Source organism: Manis pentadactyla, chromosome 3 (assembly GCF_030020395.1).
Source record: "Manis pentadactyla isolate mManPen7 chromosome 3, mManPen7.hap1, whole genome shotgun sequence".
NCBI lineage: Eukaryota > Metazoa > Chordata > Mammalia > Pholidota > Manidae > Manis > Manis pentadactyla.
In genome coordinates this window covers 107744450-107766461 of record NC_080021.1, presented here as the reverse complement: position 1 = coordinate 107766461, position 22012 = coordinate 107744450, and the positions used below count along the sequence as shown (strand labels likewise).

General features: G+C 37.5%; 1 protein-coding gene across 1 annotated transcript in view; it reads right to left on the bottom strand.

Moving 5' to 3' along the window:
- The window catches only part of MALRD1 (MAM and LDL receptor class A domain containing 1), a 694454-nt gene that overhangs the window by 472440 nt on the left and 200002 nt on the right, over window positions 1-22012 (bottom strand). The window contains exons 20-21 of the mRNA XM_057498267.1: window positions 9715-9891; window positions 7064-7226 (exon numbers count right to left, since the gene is read on the bottom strand). Of these exons, the coding sequence (XP_057354250.1) occupies window positions 7064-7226; window positions 9715-9891 (340 nt within the window). The remainder of the gene's footprint in view (window positions 1-7063; window positions 7227-9714; window positions 9892-22012) is intronic.

Genomic DNA, 22012 nt, shown 5'->3' with positions numbered 1-22012 from the left:
AATCCCACAAACACATAGAGGCATCACAACATGCTCCTAAATAACCAATGGATCAATGACCAAATAAAAACAGAGATCAAGCAATATATGGAGACAAATGACAACAATAATTCAACACCGCAAAAATCTGTGGGACACAGCGAAGGCTGTGCTAAGAGGAAAGTATATTGCAATACAGGCCTACCTCAGGAAAGAACAATCCCATATAAGCAGTCTAATTTTACAATTAATGAAACTAGAAAAAGAAAAACAAATGAGGCCCAAAGTCAGTAGAAGTAGGGACATAATAAAGATTAGAGCAGAAAAAAATAAAATTGAGAGGAATAAGACAATAGAAAGAATCAATGAAAGCAAGAGCTGGTTCTTCAAGAAAATAAACAAAATAGATGAACCCCTAGCCAGACTTATCAAGAAAAAAAGAGAGTGTACACACATAAACAGAATCAGAAATGAGAAAGGAAAAACCACTACAGAAAACACAGAGACACAAAGAATTATTAGAGAATACTATGAGAAATTATATGCTAACAAACTGGATAACCTAGAAGAAATGAACAACTTTCTAGAAAAATACAACCTTCCAAGGCTGACCAAGGCAGAAACAGAAAATCTGAAGAGACCAATCACAAGCAACAAAATTGAACTGGTAATCAAAAACCTACCTAAGAACAAAACTGCTGGACCAGATGGCTTCACCGCTGAATTCTATCAAACATTTAGTGAAGACCTAATACCCGTTCTCCTTAAAGTTTTCCAAAAAATAGAAGAGGAGGGAATACTGTCAAACTCATTGTATGAGTCTAGCATCACTCTAATATCAAAACCAGGCAAAGAAACCACAAAAAAAGATAATTAAGGACCAATATCTCTGATGAACACAGATGCAAAAATACTCAAAAAATATTAGCAAACCGAATTCAAAAATACATCAAAAAGATCATCCATTACGATCAAGTAGGATTTATGCCAGGGATGCAAGGATGGTACAATATTAGAAAATCCATCAACATCATCCAGCACATCAACAAAAAGAAGGACCAAAACAATATCATCATATCCATAGATACGGAAAAAGCATTTGACAAAATTCAGCATCCGTTCATGATAAAAACTCTAAAAATAATGGGTATAGAGAGCAAATACCTCAACATAATAAAGGCCATATATAACAAAGCCACAGCCAACATTATACTTAACAGTGAAAAGCTGAAAGCTTTTCCTTTAAGATTGGGAACAAGACAAGGATGCCCACTCTCCCGACTTCTATTCAACATAGTACTGGAGGTCCTTGCCACGGCAATCACACAACACAAAGAAATAAAAGGCACACAGATTGGCAAGGAAGAAATTTAACTGTCCCTGTTTGCAGATGACATTAAATTATACATAAAAAACCCTAAAGTATCGACTCCAAAACTACTAGATCTAATATCTGAATTCAACAAAGTTGCTGGACACAAAATTAATATACAGAAATCTGTGCCATTCCTATACACTAGCAATGAACTAGCAGAGAGAGAAATTAAGAAAACAATTCCATTCAAAATTGCATCAAAAAGAATAAAATACCTAGGAATATACCTAACCAAGGAAGTGGAAGACCTATACTCTGAAAACTACAAGACACTCATGAGAGAAATTAAAGAAGACAACAATAAATGGAAACACATCCTGTGCTCATGGACAGGAAGAATTAATATTGTCAAAATGGCCATCCTGCCTAAAGCAATCCATAGATTCAATGCAATTCCTATCAAAATACCAACAGCATTCTTCAACAAACTAGAGAAAATCATCCTAAAATTCATATGGAACCACAAAAGACTTCGAATAGCCAAAGCAATCCTGAGAAGGAAGAATAAATCAGGGAGAATTATGCTCCCCAACTTCAAGCTCTACTACAAAGCCACAATAATCAAGACAGTTTGGTACTGGCACAAGAACAGGCCCATAGACCAATGGAACAGACTCGAGAGCCCTGATAAAAACCCAACCATATATGGTCAATTAATATATGATAAAGGAGCCATGGACATACAATGGGAAAATGACAGCCTCTTCAACAGCTGGTGTTGGTTAAACTGGACAGATACATGCAAGAGAATGAAACTCAGTTATTGTTTAACCCCATACACAAAAGTACACTTGAAATGTATCAAAGACCTGAATGTAAGTCATGAAACCATAAAACTCTTTGAAGACAACATAGGCAAACATCTCCTGAATATAAGCATGAGCGACTTCTTCCTGAACCCATCTTCTCCAGAAAGGGAAACAAAAGCAAAAATGAACTCATGGGACTACATCAATCTAAAAAGATTTTGTACGGCAAAGGACATCATCAACAAAACAAAAAGGCATCCTACAGTATGGGAGAATATATTTGTAAATGACATATCCAACAAGGGGTTAACATCCAAAATATATAAAGAACTTATATGACTCAACACCCAAAAAAGCAAATAACCCAATTAACAAATGGGCAGAGGGTATGAAGAGACACTTCTCCAAAGAAGAAATTCAGAAGGCCAACAGACACGTGAAAAGATGCTCCACATCACTAATCATGAGGGAAATGCAAATTAAAACCACAATGAGGTATCACCTCACACCAGTAAGGACGGCCAGCATTGAAAAGACTAAGAACAACAAATGCTGGGAGGATGGGGAGAAAGGGGAACCCTCCTACACTTCTGCTGGGAATGTAAGCTAGTTCAACCATTGTGGAAAGCAATATGGAGGTTCCTCAAAAAACTAAAAATAGAAATACCATTTGACCCCAGAATCCCACTCCTTGGAATATACCCAAAGAATACAACTTCTAATATTCAGAAAGACATATGCACCCCTATGTTTATCATAGCACTTTTTACAGTAGCCAAGATATGGAAGCAACCTAAGTGTCCATCTGTAAATGAATGGATAAAGAAGATGTAGTACATATATACAATGGAATACTATTCAGCCGTAAGAAAGAAACAAGTCCTACCATTTGCAAAAACATGGATGGAGCTGGAGGACATTATGCTCAGTGAAATAAGCCAGGCAGAGAAAGACAAATTTCAAATGATTTCCCTCATTTGTGGAGTATAACAATGATGCAAAACTGAAGGAACAAAATGGCAGCAGACTCAGAGACTCCAAGAATGAACTAGTGGTTACCAAAGGGGAGGGGTGTGGGAGGGCGGGTGGGGAGGGAGGCAGAAGGGGACTGGGGGGTATTACGTTTAGTACACATGGTTTGGGGGATCATGGGAAGAACAGTGTATCACAGAGAAGGGGCATAGTGGATCTCTTACAACTTGCTGCACTGATGGACAGTGACTGCATTGGGGTATGGGTGGGGACTTGGTAATATGGGTAAATGTAGTAACCACATTGTTTTTTCATGTGAAACCTTCATAAGAGTGTATATCAATCATACCTGAATGAAAAATAAAGAAAGAAAAAAAGAAAAAATCTCTGATTTGAAAAGATATATGCACCCCTATATTTATTGCCACATTATTTACAATAGCTAAGATATGGAAGCAACTGAAGCATCCATCAATAGATGAAGGGATAAAGAAGATATGGTACACACAATGGTGTATTATTCAGCCATAGAAAAGAAAGAAATCTTGCCATTTGCAACTACATGAATGGATCTAGAGGGTATTATGTCAGTGAAATAAGCCAGGAAATTTCATGTCTTTTACATTGACTCAGGGTAAAGTTTTCTCCCAAACTATTTCTCATTATAATACTTACTTTACAGCATACACAAATTTTATTTTTAAATGCAATGACCTTAGAATAATTTTTTTTGTTTTCTTTGTCCTGAGACATTTTTTAGTAATTTTTTAATAAGTCACTAGATTTAGAGAGAAATGAATCTGTTCTGATCGAAACTGGAGTTAGGGAGTGAGAAAGCCACCCTCTGTCTTTCAGCAATACTTTCTCCAATTCCTGAAGATGGGCTCTAGAATTATCTAGGAATTACACCCAAAATACAATTTCCCAGCTCTATTCTCTGAGATTTTGATCTACATGTTTCAGAATTTGCCTTTAAATATATCATACATATTTAAATTTTCAGTGGCCCTTAATGCACATTTGGCAAACTCCCCTCGGACCCCTCTGAGGACCGTCAGAAACCACTAACCTGGAACATGCCTATGTATTCTGCTAGACATCATTCCATATGAACAGTGATGTGTGGAGAACTTACTTTTGCCTGAGGGGAAAGATTTCATACTCCTAGTCCTTCTTTATATTAAATGTTATTTAACCAACAGACGGTTATTTAGTAAAAAATGATTTGAGGGACAAGGACTTTGCTCTCCCTGGCTTCTAGCAGTAAAAATGAATAAATTGGATCAAACAAACACTTTTTCTATGACATAAAATGATCACAAAACCTTAGATATGAGCCAGTGTACACTCTATGGTAAATTGCCTGAGCTAAAAGACTTGGCCAATTAACAGACTGAGGTCAGAGTACAGGGTTATGAGATCATATGAAATTAGAAACTGGGAGGAATTGTTACACAACACTTCCAAATCTACAATATTGTAAACATACTTCAAATTTGGTTTAGCTACCAAGTTCAGAGGCTAGGTGATCCAAATATCTTGATTCAGTGATAAGCTCATAATTTTTAAAGATTCTCAGCTGAGTATGACTAATGTTTTTGCCAAGTTCCCTAGTAATTCCTGGAGCATGAATAAATATAAACTAATATTTCTTCTGTTTTTTTTTCTTTTTTACTAGATTATGCTTATTTTGCTGAAATATTGAGAACTTTTCTACTAAATGTTCACTCTCATGCATATGTTAAAGGAAATGGAAGTTTCATCCAAACCCAATCTCAAAAGAACATGCAAATTGCAACAGATGATATTTATGCTGAATGAATTTTGCTTTATTAGTTCACTGGATTATACCTGAGGAAAATATTTCTATGTGTCTTGACTTCAGTCATAAGGAAAAAAATCATGCCAGTTGCCCTTAGTGGGGCCCTGCAGAGCAGGGTGAAGAGGGCATCCACTCAACATCTCTGTACCAAAGCCATGGCTGCACGTGCCCGGCCAAAGATGTGGATTTTCTCCTAAATCATATAAAAGTGTTGGATGAATTAACTGTATGGAAAGATATGACCCTCCCACAAGCAAAGAAAAAAATAAATAAAGATATAACCATTAATTTAGATCATGAGGCTCACTTCAGATCCTCAAGTACAAAGACTAGTCCATTAAAGTGTGAACAAAAAACAGGAGAACGCCACTTGGAATGTCACTTTATTTAGCTTTTACCATTTCATTTTTATAATGAAAAACACACATGCAAAGACCTTATCTAAGATTTGACTACACAATGAAAACTTCCCTTATTTCCATACCACCATGACTTTTCTTGACTGTTTTTGCTTCATTAAGTGTATGAAGTGAGAGAATATTTTGAAATATATTAATATGCTTTTTTTCTTTGGGTTTTGCTTATGGTCCTCACCAACCTGAGCCAGAAACAGTCTTTGCCTTAAGTAGAACTGGGTTCACAGGACATACAGAGAAAGAAAGAACTGGCGTAGAGCTTTTTGGTTTTAAAATCTGGTCTTAAAAACTATTTCAGCACAATGGTCTTATAAAAGCCTGGCTTTAAATTTCTAGAACCAGACCCTCAGAGAGAAAAGCATTTCTAAATTAGAAAAGTTTCCCTTTACATATAAAAAACAGATTTGGTAAGTGATCTTGGAGTTTTAATATAAACTACAGAGTAGGATATATGATGCATAACAATATTTCTTATAATGAAGTAAAAAATGTCAAACCTTCCTTGGCTGAGGAACAGCCTGGCAGGGAGAGAGGAAGGCTAGAGGAGACGACAGTGGACGGCTCCTCCCTGCTCCGTGGTTCATTGTTATGCAGACCACATCTATTAAACATTCTAATATTTAGATTCTAAATGAATCTAACTATTCATTATTAGCATTCAAAATATATTCAATATTTAGATTCTAAATGAATCTAACTATTCATTACTAGCATTCAAAATATATTTAATTTTTGCCTTTGTAGGCTATAATTATAAAATGTAAATACATAGATCACAATCATCAACAAATTCATTCAACACATAACCATGGAGATCTATTATGTATTAGTCACTTAGAAATAATGCAACAAACTGGGAAAATCACACACCCTGCGATTCCTCAGGGTATTTGCTGTCCATTGGAGGTGGAAGGTAGGGGAAGAGATTTAAAAGCCAATTATATTACTGTGCTAATGTTACCGTATTTCTATTCAAAAGGTTACAAATTTCTATTTCGATTTACCTTTACCACTTAGAAGCACACATCTACTCCTCTTTTTCCTTTATGGAAATATAGATTAATGAGGTATGGTTTATTTGCCTGTATCAGAGAAACTTCCTGAAATCACCCTTTGCTTTGTTATGAGTCGTAAGTAACTCAAGGAAAATTGGGATATTGAAATTTCAAAAATTACTTGCCACCTATCAAATGGGATCAAAACAAAGCAGTATTAACATTTGCTACTCTACAAACTCAGGGCAATGTGGCTGCTAACACTGAAATCAAATGATGATAAAACTGAAGCCACTGTAGACTGCAAAACAGGGGAAAGGTATGAGTTACTGACCCTTACAAAGAAAGGACCAAAATAAATGATGACGAAGAAGGAAAGGGAGGAGGAGGTGGAGGAGGAGGAGGAGATGATGGAAAGAGGGGAAAGGAGAAAAGGGCTGTGGGGAGTGGGAAAAGAATTAGTAGATAATTTTAAGACAACACAGTAATAGTGCTTTTCGATGAGTGACTATTACGAATTTTTTACTTTCCTTACTCATGCTTTGTCTAGTTTCTATGACCTTTCTAAGAGTATTCACTACCTTTTGATTATTTTTTCAATTTTGTATGAAAGAATACACTTAGCCCACTTTTTCTGTAACTTAACCATTCATCTTTACAGTATCCCTGACTTAGGGTAAGGTGGTGAGCAGGAATTTGTTAACTACTAAATAAATCATTCCTTAGAGACATGTTCAAGATATGTGGTCACGTACTTTGTATGATCCACCAATGGTCTGTGATTTTCTTCTCCATGATGAATACTGGTTCCATGACCAAATCCCCACCTGAATGTGTTTGAATCTTGAGTTAGATGGTCTGAGATTGACTGGTACCATTTACACAGGTTTCCTTTTTCAAAGCTGCAAACTTCCATAGCTTGAATAGGAAAGAATAAAAACAAGATAAGTCCATCACAATAAACAGGGATTTCTATCTGTATTAACAGTTTGTTACTCTTGGCATTTATTATTATTATTATCATCATCATCATCATCATCATCAATATCTAACTTTTAAGCATAACTGAAATAATTAGGCTACTGGTTTGTATAATAGAAGAGTTTTAAATACAGGGGCATTATATTCAAGTATCTGTAGTAACTGAAATATGGGAATAAATGCATATACTAAAGAATCTTTCATAAGGAAGTGAGATTTTAATAAAGTCCTAATGCAGCAATTTAAACATTGCCAGTCTCTTCTGACCTAACATTTACGTTACCTGCATGACCCGCAAGTTTTGATAAGCCTTTTCTTTTTCCACAGTATTATTACAAAACTAAACTTTTAGCTCAGTCTCTGAAGAGGTTATTCCAAATTCCAAACAACTTACGTTCAAAGCAGTAAGTTTTACAATAGCTTTTATGTTGGGTCGCTTTCCTTGAAAGTTTTCAGTATTCTTATAATGAATATATTTTAACATCACACGAATTACAAGTCCAGTGATTTTTTTTTTAACATATAAGGTGTATGTGAAAATGTTTTTTCTCCCACTTGTGTTCATGTGCCTGTCTTCAATCTGTCACTGATTGAATAAAAGATTCAATTCAGTGAGCTAGGTGTACTGTATAAGGCCTTGTATGTACTACAGCTATTACAGTGATGGCATACTACTACTACTATTTAGAAAATTGAATTCAGGATTTAACATAAAATTTGAGGAGGAAACACTCAAAAAAAAAAACAACTGAATTTTAATAATGACATTCAGATGTGTTATTTAATCTCTGATCTTAATATTGATTAATTATACTTATCTCATGAAAAGATTTAGGATTCAATGCAATCCTATTCATATGAAAAACAGATAAGAATTATAAATTTTTAAAAAATTAGAGAGTGCAAGTGTCAGTCAAGCAAGAGGAATAAGCTCGAAGGTCTGCTATACAACCTTTTACCTATAGTCAACCACAATGTATTGTACACTGAAAAATTTGTGAGGAGGGTAGATCTCATATTATAAGATAAAGTTAGAAAATAAATTTGAAAATAGAAAACTGAGAAAGTTGACAGTAAGATTTATCATAATAGTCCTTACAAAGAGATGGAAATGGCAAGATCTCAGAATACGTTCAGAAATAAAATGGCAATGATTCAACTTATGTTTATTCAAAATAAATATTCCCTTGATTTTAAAATAACAATTTATTAGTAGACATACATTCAGGACATTTAAAGAAGTTATCAAAACTTCCCATCCACTCATAAATGACACTAAAATTGCAAAGTTAAACTAAGAAAGTATTCACTAAGGACACTAGTTAGGTGTAATTAATTAGACTTTGTGTAAACTTTTACAAACAGCACAACTTAGGTACAATTTTGAGAGGATTTTAGCATCTTCCCATGAGGAAGTCTGAATACCACAACATCTTCCACTATATTATCTTCCATCTGTGACAAACAGTATATATCCCTGGCTAACATAATTATGATCTCATCTCATTCACAGAGGGAGTTAGCTCTCATTTTATGAGTTTTACTGACTAGATTAATTTATTGTGTATTTGTACATTACGAAGCATTTTTTCTGAGTTAAAATAATAAATATGAGTCTCCTTTTAAAGTTTTAGCATATCTTGATGAGGGTGATATAAGACAAACAAGAGTTCATTATGCTATGTATTTCCTGTATCTTCTGAACCGCTAACATTACCAAGACATTTGAGAAATATTATAAAAGAGTAAACCCACATACACTCAGTAATGAGCTGGGAAGGGAAAAAAATGGCAGTGTTCATGCCTCTTATCTTGTGCTTTGCCCATTCAAACAGATTAATTTCTTTCCTCTCAGATTGTATCTTTGGCTGAGAAGTTCACTTTTAAATTAATTAATTGCCTTAAAGTCATGGATTCGTAGATGCCACAAAAGTGAAAACCATATTTCAACAGGACACAGGTGCTGAAGGGCCCATCTGTATTACAATTGATTTCTTGTGAATGCTGCGTATTGGATATAGCATTCCTTTTACATGCACACTGGGCCAGTGGTGAACTTTGAATGAATTCATCTAATACTTCCTCCTTAAATATACCTATTTCACTTAGGTGGGGGGTAAAATAGAGATGGAGGATGGGTCAAACAGAGCTAGTAAAATAGTGCTAGAGTCAAGCCCATGAAAACAAGTGTTTTGAACCCAAAACATTAACTGAAAACACTTACCTCCTGTTGGACATAATAGAAAAATGCATACTGATTCTTCTACTATAATTTTCTATATAATAGCTTTTATGTGAGTAAAATGCTCTAAGCCAAGTTGAAAAATTCTAACAATAACAGTTGGTCACACTACTTTGATATTATTTTAGCATTTTCTTACTGCCATATGGCTATATTTAATACAAAATATAGGAATTCACCTACCACAGGATGATTCATCTGATTTATCAGGACAGTCATATCTAAAATCACATATCTGTATTTTTTCAATGCAGTGACCATTGGACAGGCAAACAAATTCATTGTCTGTGCAGTTGTGTGGAGGTAATGTTACTGGAACTGAAGTTTCTGGTGGAGTTGGGAGGTCCTCTGGCAAATTACCTTGATAGGAAATAAAATAAAGGTATCATTTAGCAGATTTCCCATTTCTTCAAAGATTTTATATGATTTTCTAAGTTTGCTTCACATTCAACATTAATAGAATATTTAATAGTATTTGAAAATCTAAACTTCTTTATTTAAGCATGTACATTGGTATTCTTGAATTTAGCAATGACAACTCTGGGTATCTTTGATTATGAACATTAAAGGTGCAAATGGAAATTATTGAAAAACTATTCAGAATTCACTGAATAAGTGGGAGATTCAAGGACTGGGACTGAAAGATCAGCAGGAACCAAGGGAGTTCAAGATGCTGGCATTGGGGACCAGTCAAGGTCTGGGTAAACCTTCAGTCACCTAGGTCAATAAACTTTGTTCTTATACTGCTATAATGAATCTAACATCTCCTTATCTTTATTTCACATACTCAAGTTTGCAAGAGAGACCCAGACTGGAAGTACTCACGTGCAAGTATTTTAAAAATTAAGATAATAATTTCTGAGGTTACAGAGTTTAGAAGACATTTATAGAACTTAACTTATACAGTAAGTTATTCAATGAACATTTATTAATAACATTCCTGTGTCACATACACGGTAGGTGCGATGGATTTAAAGGCAAGTATGTCATCACTAAGCAGTTTACAGACTAGTGGACAAGTCACTCAGGGAAATCTTTATTACAGTTCTTTGGGATAAGTTTATGATAGAGATTATAACGCAATGGAAGCAAGAATGACACCCATCCTGTTACTTCTGATTCCTAGCACAATTCACAGACTTTGGTATATGGTGGGTATTCTGTCATTATGGGATAGATGGATGGATGAATGGGTAACAGTGTGAATGAATAGTTGGACAAATGGAGGACTATACAATGTATTAAGAAAACACAAAGAAAGCATACATCAGATGGGAAATAAGGAAGACGTCCGTGCAAGGTGATGTTTAAATTTTTAGCTTTAAAGGATTATGAGCTACTGGCTAGATGAAGAAGAGTACAAGGTCTTTTGAGGCAATGAGAAAAAACTTGTGCAGAGGCAGAAAAATATATTGGCCTGTAGATTTTTTGGAATTGTCTGAGAGTTTGGCATGGAAACCACCTTATGATATAGTAAGAATGCATGTGATGGAGTCTTAGCTATGAGACGAGAGTAGACAGCTACTAGGTCATAAAGAGTTAGGTGGAACCAACTTAGGAGTTTGAAATAAATACAAAAAAACTGTGGAGAAATGCCAAGATTTAAAATTTTCACTTCAAAAAATACTTTCCTAACATTAGTGTGTAGAATTATTTGTAGTGGCTTTGACGAAGAGAAGAGAGCACACTTAAGCTTTTACTTTAATTCCAGGCAACTGACAAACCAAAGCAGGGATGGATTGGAGGGGAGAGCAAAGATCTCAGTAATATTAAACACCCAGCATCTAGAGGACTAGAGATTTGGGTGCTGCTGGGAATTTGAGGAAGGCCCAGTAAATAGAATTTTGTTTCTTAGTTCAAGATGAAGCAATTGAGAACTAAGACTAAAGTTTATGACAGACACCAAAATTTCAACTTTGTATGGATGAAATTGATACTGTAGAAAATAACTTGTATCTGTAGATAAGTGGTCTTTAAAGTGTAAAACTGTAAAACTCAGAATTTAACAGTTTAAGTTATAACATCTGTTGGAAACTTCTGGCCCTGCTTCCTTGGAAGCCTACCAGGGTGAACTACAACGAGGAGCTGAGCAGATCTGATGCCTCCAGCTAACTAGCTCCAAAAGGGAAAGAGGAAACTAAGGAAATAGGTCTGCATGTTCAGTCTCTACTTGCACTCTCAACAATCCACTGCGGCTTTTCCATAGTTCACCTTAGGGTTCACTCTTGCTGTTTTACTTCCTATGGGTTTTAATAAATGTATAATGAGGTTTCTACCATTAGAGTGTCATACAGAATAGCTTCAATGCAATAAAAATCCTCTGTTTCCTGCCTATTCATCCATCCCTATCCTGAGTTGGGATAAATTTATGATAGAGATTATAAAAACTTTTATCCTTTTACTGTCTTCATAGTGTTTCCTTTCCCATAATGTCATATATTGCAATCACATCATGTTACCTTTTCACACTGGCTTCTTCCACTTAGTAATAGGCCTTAAGTTTACGTCTTTTCACACCTTAATAGCTCATTTCTATTCAGAACTGAATAGTATTCATTCTTTGGATGTACCAGTGCATTTATTCATTTATTCTTAGTTCATTCAGCATCTTTTCATATGCTTATTTGCCATCTGTATTTCTACTTTGGTGAAATGTCTGTTCAGATCTTTTGCCCATCTTTTAATCTAGTTGTTTTCATATTGGCGAGCTCTTCACAAACACTGGATAATAGCACTTAATTAGATATCTTTTGCAAATACTTTCTCCCAATCTGTAGTTTCTCTTTGACAATATCTTTCACTGAAAGGATGTTTTTAATTTTAATGAAATCAAATTTATCAATTACTTCTTTCATGGATTGTTAGTTTGGTGTAGTATCTAAAAAGCCATCACTGGGTTGATTCTGGGAAAAAGATGACAGCATGATAAGTGAGACATAAACCTCCTCCCAAAACAAAATATAACAGGAAAGTACAGCAAATAAAACAAATCCTGAAAGAGCGACCAGAAAGAAGACTGCAACAGGTGGCTTACATCTGGGGAAAAGAGAAGACCTCACTGAAAAGGATAAAGTAGCAAAGGCATGATCCGGGGAGACCCAAACATTCCCCTCCATCACAGCTCACTAGTGAGAGGAAGAGAAACAAAACAGGGAGGGAGTGGAGGCCCACGATGCTAAATATGCGGACAGGTGGAAAATTTGGAGAGACTGAGATTCCAGCTGCTTGTGGAGAACAGGAACCCACAGCTGTCTACTCCAGGACAAAAGAAAGGTGGGCACTTTGAATAACTTCACAACAGTGAGAGGGCTGCTAAAGGGGCATGGATTACACAGAGCATGCTGCTTAGGAGAAGGGACAGGTGGACAAAATCATCCCGGCACACTCAGCCAAGCAGTTTGGGAACTTTCAGGAGCTTCAGGCACTCCTTCCCCCTGACTCACAATGCAGCACTGAGGCTCCCCACTGTGATACACAGCCTGCCACTCCTTCCCCCCCAGCCAGGACTGGCTCACACCTGCAGTCCCCACCATGGCACCACACCAGCCAGACAGCAACCCCAACTATGGCAGCTAGAGGGGAATAATGCAGAGGTTGCTCCTTGTGCATTCTTCCCACTGGCCCTGGCAGTGAAGGAAGGCATTGCACCTGGGAAGCAGGAACGAGCTCTCTCTTGTCAGCAGGCACCAGTGCTAATCATCTGCAACCCCTGGCCATCTGCTCCAGGTGCTGGGCAGCTTCAGAAAGTAGAGCTTATCAGCACTAAAGGGCATCACCTACACAAAGTTATTATTCCATAGTAATCATTAGAAAAATGAAATGGAAAAAGAACCTTGTTCAACCCAAAATCCCTCCAATACCAGAACTTCTTGATAAAGAAGTTTGAAATCACCAAACTTCTTGATAATGATTTCAAAATAAAAATCATAAAAACTCTCTCTGAGCTCCAGAAAAATAGTCAAGATCTCAGAGAGGACTTCAAAAAAAAGATAGAAACTTTTAAAAATACAGTATCTGAAATAAAGCACACAATGGAGGGATTTAAAAGCAGATTAGATGAGGTAGAGGAGACAATAAATGTAGTATAAATTAGAGAACAGGAATACAAAGAAGCTGAGGCACAGAGAGAAAAAAGGATCTCTAAGAATCAAAGAATAATAAGACAACTCTGTAACCAATCCAAATGGAACAATATTCACATTATAAGGGTACCAGAAGAAGAAGAAGAGAGAGAAAAATTGATAGAAAATCTCTTTGAGGAAATAATTGTTGAAAACTACCCTGATCTGGGGAAAGAATAGTCTTTCAGGCAATGGAAGTACACAGATCTCCCAACACAAGGGATCCAAGGAAGACAACACCAAGACATATAATAATGAAAATGGCAAAGATCAAGGACAAGGACAGAGTATTAAAAGCAGCCAGAGAGAGAGAGAGAGAAAATACCACATATGAAAGAAAACTCATCAGGCTTTCATGAAACCCCTCACCAGACACTTTACAGGCCAGAAGAGAGGGGCATGATATGTTTAGTGCAAAGAAACAGAAGGGGCTCAAACAAAGAATACTGTATCTAGAAAGATTAACGTTTAAATTTGAAGCAGGAAATAAACAATTTCCAGATAAGCAAAAATTGAGGGAATTTACCTCCCACAGACCATCTCTACACTGTTTTGGAGGGACTTCTCTAGATGGAAGGGCTCCTAAAGCTAAATAGCTGTAACCAGAGAAAATAAAATCACAGTAGAGGAAGTAGACCAATTAATTACTACCCAAATGCAAAATTAAATCAGCTAACAAAAAGGTAGTCAAGGGATACAACAAAAAGTAAGGAATATGACACCTAAAATATAAAGAGTGGAGGATGAAGATAAAGAAAGGAGGAAAAAAACCCTTTAATTGTGTTAGAAATAATAAGGGAATTAAGTTAGACTGTTAGATAGTAAGGAAGCTGCTCTTGAATCTTCAGTAACCACAAATCTAAACCCTGCATTGGCAATAAGTACATATCTATTGATAATCACCCTAAACATAAATGGACTGAATGCACCAATCAAAAGACACAGAGTCATCGAATGGATAAAAAAAAAACATGACCCATCTATATGACGCCTACAAGAGACTCACTTCAAACCCAAAAACATACACAGACTAAAAGTGAAGGGATAGAAAAAGATAGCTCATGCAAATAATAGGGAGAAAAAAGCAGGAGTTGCACTACTTGTATCAGACAAGACAGACTTCAAAACAAAGAAAGTAACAAAAGACAAAGAAGGACATTACATTATCATAAAGGGGTCAGTCCAACAAGAGGATATAATCATTACATATCCATGCACTCAACATAGGAGCACCCAAATATGGGGAACAAATACTAACAGAATTACAGAGGAGAAAAGAATGCAATGCATTTATTTTAGGAAACTTCAACATACCATTTATTTCAAAGGGCAAATCAACCACACAGAAAATAAGTTAAGAGACTGAAGCACTGAACAGTTGGACCTAACAGACATCTACAGAACACTCCACCCAAAAGCAGCAGGTTATACACTCTTCTGAAGTGCGCATGGAACATTTTCCAGAATAGATCACATTCCAGAATAGGCCACAAAAAGAGCTTCAGGAAATTCAAAAAGATTGAAATTGTACCAAACAGCTTCTCAGACCACAAAGGTATGGAACTAAGAATAAATTATGCAAAGAAAACAAAAAAGCCCACAAACACATGGAGGCTTAGCAACATGCTCCTAAATAATCAATGGATCAATGACCAAATAAAAACATAGATAAAGCAATATATGAAGGCAAATGAAAAAAGAATAACTCAATACCCCAACTTCTCTTAGAACTTCTCTTAGAACTTAGAACAGCAAAGACGGTTCTAAGAGGAAACTGTATAGGAATACAACTTATCTCAAGAATGAAGAACAATCCCAAATGAACAGATAAATGCACAATTAATGAAACTAGAAAGGGAAGAACAAATGAGGCCCAAAGTCAGTAGAAGGAGTGACATAATAAAGATCAGAACAGAAATCAATAAAATTGAGAAGACTACAACAATAGAATCAATGAAATCAGGAGCTGATTCTTTTGAGAAAATAAACAAATAGATAAACACCTAGGCAGACTTATCAAAAAAAGTGAGTGTACACACATAAACAGAATCAGAAATGAGAAAGGAAAAATCACTGCAGACACCATAGAAATACAAAGAATTATAAGAGAATACTATGAAAAATTATATGCTAACAAATTGGATAATCTAGAAGAAATGGACAACTGTCTACAAAAAAATACAACCTTCTAAGACTGACCCAGGAAAAAACCAAATCTGAACAGACCTATTAACAGCAATGAAATTGAACTGGTAATAAAAAAACTACCTAGGGGGCTCTCTTGTCAACTCCTGGCATGAGCCAGGAGCTCTGTCCTCTTGCTTTATCTCTAAATAAAAGCCTTTCACTTGCTCTCCTACCTTGAGTGTTTGTGAAGTCCATTCTTCGACTCCACGAACAAGAACCTGCCATCATTTTTGGGGGCTCTTCCAGGATAACTTCAGAGGTGAGTATTGGCATCTGAACCTGCCTTTTTCTTTCACTCTCCTTTTATAAGGAAGCTGTCTATGGAACTCAAAATAGGGCAGTAAATGGGACTGGCCTGGCTGCCAATCTCAAAGTCTAGAGTGACAGGTTCCCCTGCGTCTCCCTCAGTGGATCCCCTGTCTCCCTTGGGAGCTGGGAAAGTCAACTAAGTGGAGGCCAGGTTTCCCTTTCAGAGGCATCTCCTTGGATGTGAGGGACTGAGGAAAGCTGTGGGCAACTGCGAGGGTCTAGGCTGAGGCTACACTTCAGCGGCTTCTCAAAGGCCCACGTGTCTGGAATCAGACCCCCACAGCCCGACTGGGGATCCGTGAGGAGTGTTCCTCTGTCTCTCTGACTCCCAGCCTGCTTTTTCAGGCCACCCTGGCCTCTGAGTGAGGCAGGGGTGCTCTTTACTTTCTTTCCATGCTCTATGTGTGCCTCTAACTTCATCAGTCTCACGGAACCTGATGCTCACCACCGCAAGGTAGATCTACACTTCACTCTTATTCTTGACTAAATGCTGTACTTTTTATCTCATAAAAATGTGTCTGGGACCCTTTCAGCCACTTAAAAGACAATTAGCATCAGCTACCAGTCTTAAGTCTCCGGTGAAAAGTTTTCAGTGTTGCCGCTCCTTGATCCCCTGCCTCTGGATGGAAATGTCGGCAAGTGGCTGAACTAATTTCCTACTTTCCTATACTAATCTGCGGACTCCAAGGGCAGACCGGACTAATAGACAGTGGTCTTGGATCTTGGCTCTGGCCGACTGAAATGATGGTGCTCAGTGAACGCTGTATATGCAAGAGTCACAGATGACCCCCAACCTCTTGTCTCACAGGTCAGATTTCTTACAGTGGGTGACTAGTAAGGTAATTCCCAGGCAGTGGCAGAAACTGGTGTTTGAGAGAACACCCCCTTGCTTTATAACTATCCATGGCAGCCTCTGTCTGAATTCTATCTTTGACTTTAGAAAAAGTTCCCCTGCTCTTCATTCGAAGCAGTCCTCTTGGGACTGTGCCAGTTTCTCCTGTGTAGTGTGAATGAGGTTTGTGAAGTAATCAAGCTGAAAACTGAGCCTAATATGTAAATGGCTCTTTTCTATTGACCTCTCTTCCTAAGAGACAGTCATCTTGGGGTATGGCATTTCCTTTTCTGCAGCCCCAGGGAAGGGAAACAGGCTTGTGACTCTGACCAACCACTACGCTGGTAGTGAAAAGTAGCACAGTCCCTGCACTTATCATACAGGCATGGGCCTCTCAAAGAATGATCCCGAGTGTACTACGTTAAAGCCTGAGCAGAAGAAATTAGGGTCTGGATTAGAATGCCCAGAAGGCATAAAGTAAGAGCACACTGGTGAGGTCCCACTAAATCTAGAGCTCTGAGGCAACTCTTCCTTAGTGGGAAAGCAAGAGGGAAATCAAGACAAGGTATAGGCCACAGTGGTAAGGAGTGGTTAAGTACAGTAGGCCTGGCAGAGGAGGTGACTGACCACAGTCACCCAGGCTCCAAGGCAAGTGGACGCCCTCACAGAAAAGGCCCACCAAGTATCACACATCTGTCTTTCTCTCTCTCTCTTCCAGATGGGAGCTTCCTCTTTGAGTTTAAAGCCAAACATGCCTCTGGCATGCATTCTAAAGAGCTGGGAGCAATCTGATCCCCAAACCCTGAAAAAAAGTGCCTTACCTTCTGCACACAAGCCTGGCCTCAATACAAACTCTCTGATTAGTGAGGCCCCTGAGAGAAGTATGCAATATAATAAGGTTATGCGGCTAAATTAATTTCGCCACGAGGAAAATGGTCAAAAGTCCTGTGGACTACTTCAATATAAAACTGATTTTCTAAATCCTTTTATTGGAAATCTGTTCTACTTATTGAATTCATCATTATCCTAAAAAATTGGGAGGTTTTTAAACTAGACTCCCTGAGCCAGAAATTTATATTCTGCAGTACAGCCTGGCTTAAATCTTTCAAAAGAGAAGAATGCTTAAAGAGAAGCTTCATTTTGTCACATGAAGGTTGTGTAAGTGATCTAGCATGGTTAAGAATGAGTGAACTAAATAAGTGTAGTAACTGAACTTCTTGGCTGCAAGTGTGTTAAGAACACCCCACACCCTGCAAACTTCCCAAGCCTCCAATATCAATGGACTAGGAGTGTTTTTCATTGGCATGATCACCTAGCCTCCATTTTTATATCATCTCTTGGTTTAGAAGATGTAATTTGGCATACCAAATCCTTACCCAATTTTACTGAAAAGGCCTTAAAACTAAAGTAAAACTAATGTGCCAAGCAGTTATACAAAATAGAATGGCACTAGACATCTTAACAGCAGCATAGGTGGGACCTGTGCTATAATTAAAGTTGAGTATTGTGTGAACATTCCAAATTCACAAAATGTCTCTGATTCACTCCAGGACCTCTGAAAGCAAGTCCAAGCTATGTCAGGCCCAGAAGTCCCATGGACTACAATATGGAGCTGGTTTTCTAAATCCATTTGAATCCATGAAACTCCAAATGTTGATGGAAATGGAACCCAGGATGAAAACGCCCATCTCCCAAGGCCTCTTGGCCAACCAGTGATGGAGACCTAGCTGCACCTTTCTGCACCCCCACTCAGCATGAAGCAGCCAGAGCGGCCGTACCCCCCTTTCCCCTGGCAGCACCTAGGGTCTCCATCCGTAAAGGGGGGAATGAGACAGGGACTATGGGTTTAGACAGAGTAGGATGAGGGCCTCTGGCGAAAAAAACAAAGCAAGATAATCCACTGTGAGATTTGCTCTGGCCTCCTGGGGGGCCCAGCTTATTTTTCTGACTTTACCCAGGTGCTGCTTTTCCTCCTCCAGCCCTAATCAAGTGGTTTGCCACATGGACAATTTAACAAGCACAAAACAAACAGGAAGGATTCCATTTTAAAAATAAGATTGCATTTTAAAACCCAATTAGTTAAAAAGTAAGTTTCTTAACATACTCTTTAACAAACAGACAATAACTCAACCCACCTTGGGAACAGAACAGGCAGTCTTAAGTGATATTCTCCCAGACCAGAAAGCTGCTATCCTGGGAGGAAATCAGAGCAGTAAATTTCTTGTAAATAACCAGTAAGACTAATAAGAAATGAAATGTCTCTTTAAAGATAAACATTTTGGTGTACATCCTAGCCCTTTGTCTCTCAACTGCCTATAAAACCCCTAGACAATGCACCACCCCCGGGGCTCTCTTGTCCCCTCCTGGCATGAGCCAGGAGCTCTGTCCTCTCACTTTATCTTTAAATAAAAGCCTCTCACTTGCTTTCTTAAAAAAAAAAAAAAAAAACTACCTAAGAACAAAACCACTGGACCATATGGCTTCACCACTGAATTGTATCAAACATTTAAAGAAGACCTAATACCCATCCTCCTTAAAGTTTTCCAAAAAGTAGAAGAGGAGAGAATACTTTCAAACTCATTCTATGAAGCCAGCATCACTCTAATACCAAAACCAGGCAAAGACACCAACAAAGAAGAAAATTGTAGAGCAATATACCTGATAAACACAGATATGAAAATACACAACAAAATATTGGCATACCAAACTCAAAAATACGTAAAAAAGATCATCCATCATGATCAAGTGGGATGTATTCCAGGGATGCAAGGATAGTAAAATATTCGAAAATCCATCAACATCATACACCACATCAACAAAAAGAAAGACAAAAATCACATTATCATCTCAATAGATGTTGAAAAAGCAGTCAACAAAACTCAACATTCATTCGTGACAAAAACTCTCAACAAAATGGGTATAGAGGGCAAGTACCTCATAATGATGGCCATATACAACAAACCCAAAGCCAACATCTTAATTAACAGTAAAAAAGCTGAAAGCTTTTCCTCTAAGATCAGGAACCAGAAGCAAGGATGCCTGCTCTTCCCACTTTTATTCAACATAGTACTGGAGGTCCTAGTCATAGCAATCAGACAACACAAAGAAATAAAATGAATCCAGATTGGTAAGGAAGAAGGCAGACTGTCAGTTTGCAGATGAAATTACATTGTATTTCAAAAACTGAAAAGAAGCCACCCCAAAACCGCTAGAACTAATAACTGAATTCAGTGAAGTTGCAGGATGCAAAATTAATGCACAGAAATCAGTTGCATTCCTATATACTAAACATGAACTAGAAGAAACAGAAAGCATGAAAACAATTCCATTTTCAATTGCATCAAAAAGAATAAAATACCTAGGAATAAATCTAACCAAGGAGGTGAAAAATCTATACCCTGAAAACTATAAGACACTCATGAGAGAAATTAAAGAGGACACCAACAGATGGAAATACACCCCATGCTCATGGATAGGAAGAATTAATATTGTCAAAATGGCATCCTGCCTGAAGCAATCTACAGATTCAATGCAATCCCTATCAAAATACCAACAGTATTCTTTAACAAACTAGAACAAATAGATCTAAAATTCGTATGAAACCACAAAAGACCCCCAAACAGCCAAAGCAATCCTGAGAAGGAAGAACAAAGCTTGGGGATTACACTCCCCAATATCAAGCTCTACTACAAAGCCACAGTAATCAAGAAAATTTGGAACTAGAACAAGAATAGACCCATAGATCAATGGAATAGAATGGAGAGCCCAGATATAAGCCCACACATATATGGCCAATTAATACACAACAAAGGAGCCATGGATATACAGTGGGGAAAAGACAGCTTCTTCAACAACTGGTGTTGACAAAACTGGACAGCTACATGCTAGAGAAGGAAATTGGAATACTGTCTAACTCCATACACAAAGTAAACTCGAAATGGATCAAAGACCTGAATGTAAGTCATGAAACCATAAAACTCTTAGAAAATATGGGCAAAACATGAGTGCCTTTTTCCTGATCACATCTCCTCAGGCAAGGGAAATAAAAACAAAAATGAAAAAATGGGACTCCATTAAACTAAAAAGCTTCTGCACAGCAAAGGACACCATCAGCTGAACAAAAAGGCATCCTCCAGTATGCGAAAATATATTCATAAATGATGTATCAGATAAGTGGTTAACATCCAAAATACAGAAAGAGCTCACACACCTCAACACCCAAAAAGCAAAAAACTCAAAATATGGGCAGTGGATCTGAACAGACACTTCTCCAACAAAGAAATTCAGATGGCCAACAGGCACATGAAAAGATACTCCACATCGCTAATTATCAGGGAAATGCAAATTAAAACCACCATGATATATCACCTCATACCAGTGAGGATGGCCAACGTCCAAAAGACCAGGAACAACAAATGCCAGAGAGGATGCAGAGAAAGGGGAACCCTCCTACACTCTTGGTGAGAATGTAAATTAGTTCAACCACTGTGGAAAGCAATATGGAGGTTCCTCAAAGAACTAAAAATAGAAATACCATTTGGCCCAGTTATACTGCTCCTAGGAATTTACCCAGAATACAAGATCACAGATTCAAAAAGACATATGTACCCCTATGTTTATTTCAGTACTATTCACAATAGCCAAGATATGGAAGCAACCTAAGTGTCCATCGATAGATGAATGGAAAATGGAATATTACTCAGCCATAAGAAAAAAACAGATCCTACCATTTGCAACAACATGGATGGAGCTAGAGGGTATTATGCTCAGTGAAATAAGCCAGGTGGAGAAAGAGAAGTACGAAATGATTTCACTCATATGTGGAGTATAAGAACAAAGGAAAACTGAAGGAACAAAACAGCAGCAGAATCACAGAACCCAAAATGGACTAATAGTTACCAAAGGGAAAGGGACTGTGGAGGATGGGTGGGAGGGAAGGGATAAGGGTGGGGAAAAAGAAGGGGGGCATTACAATTAGCATGGATAATGTGGGAGGGTGCATACGGGGAGGGTTGTGCAACACAGAGCAGAC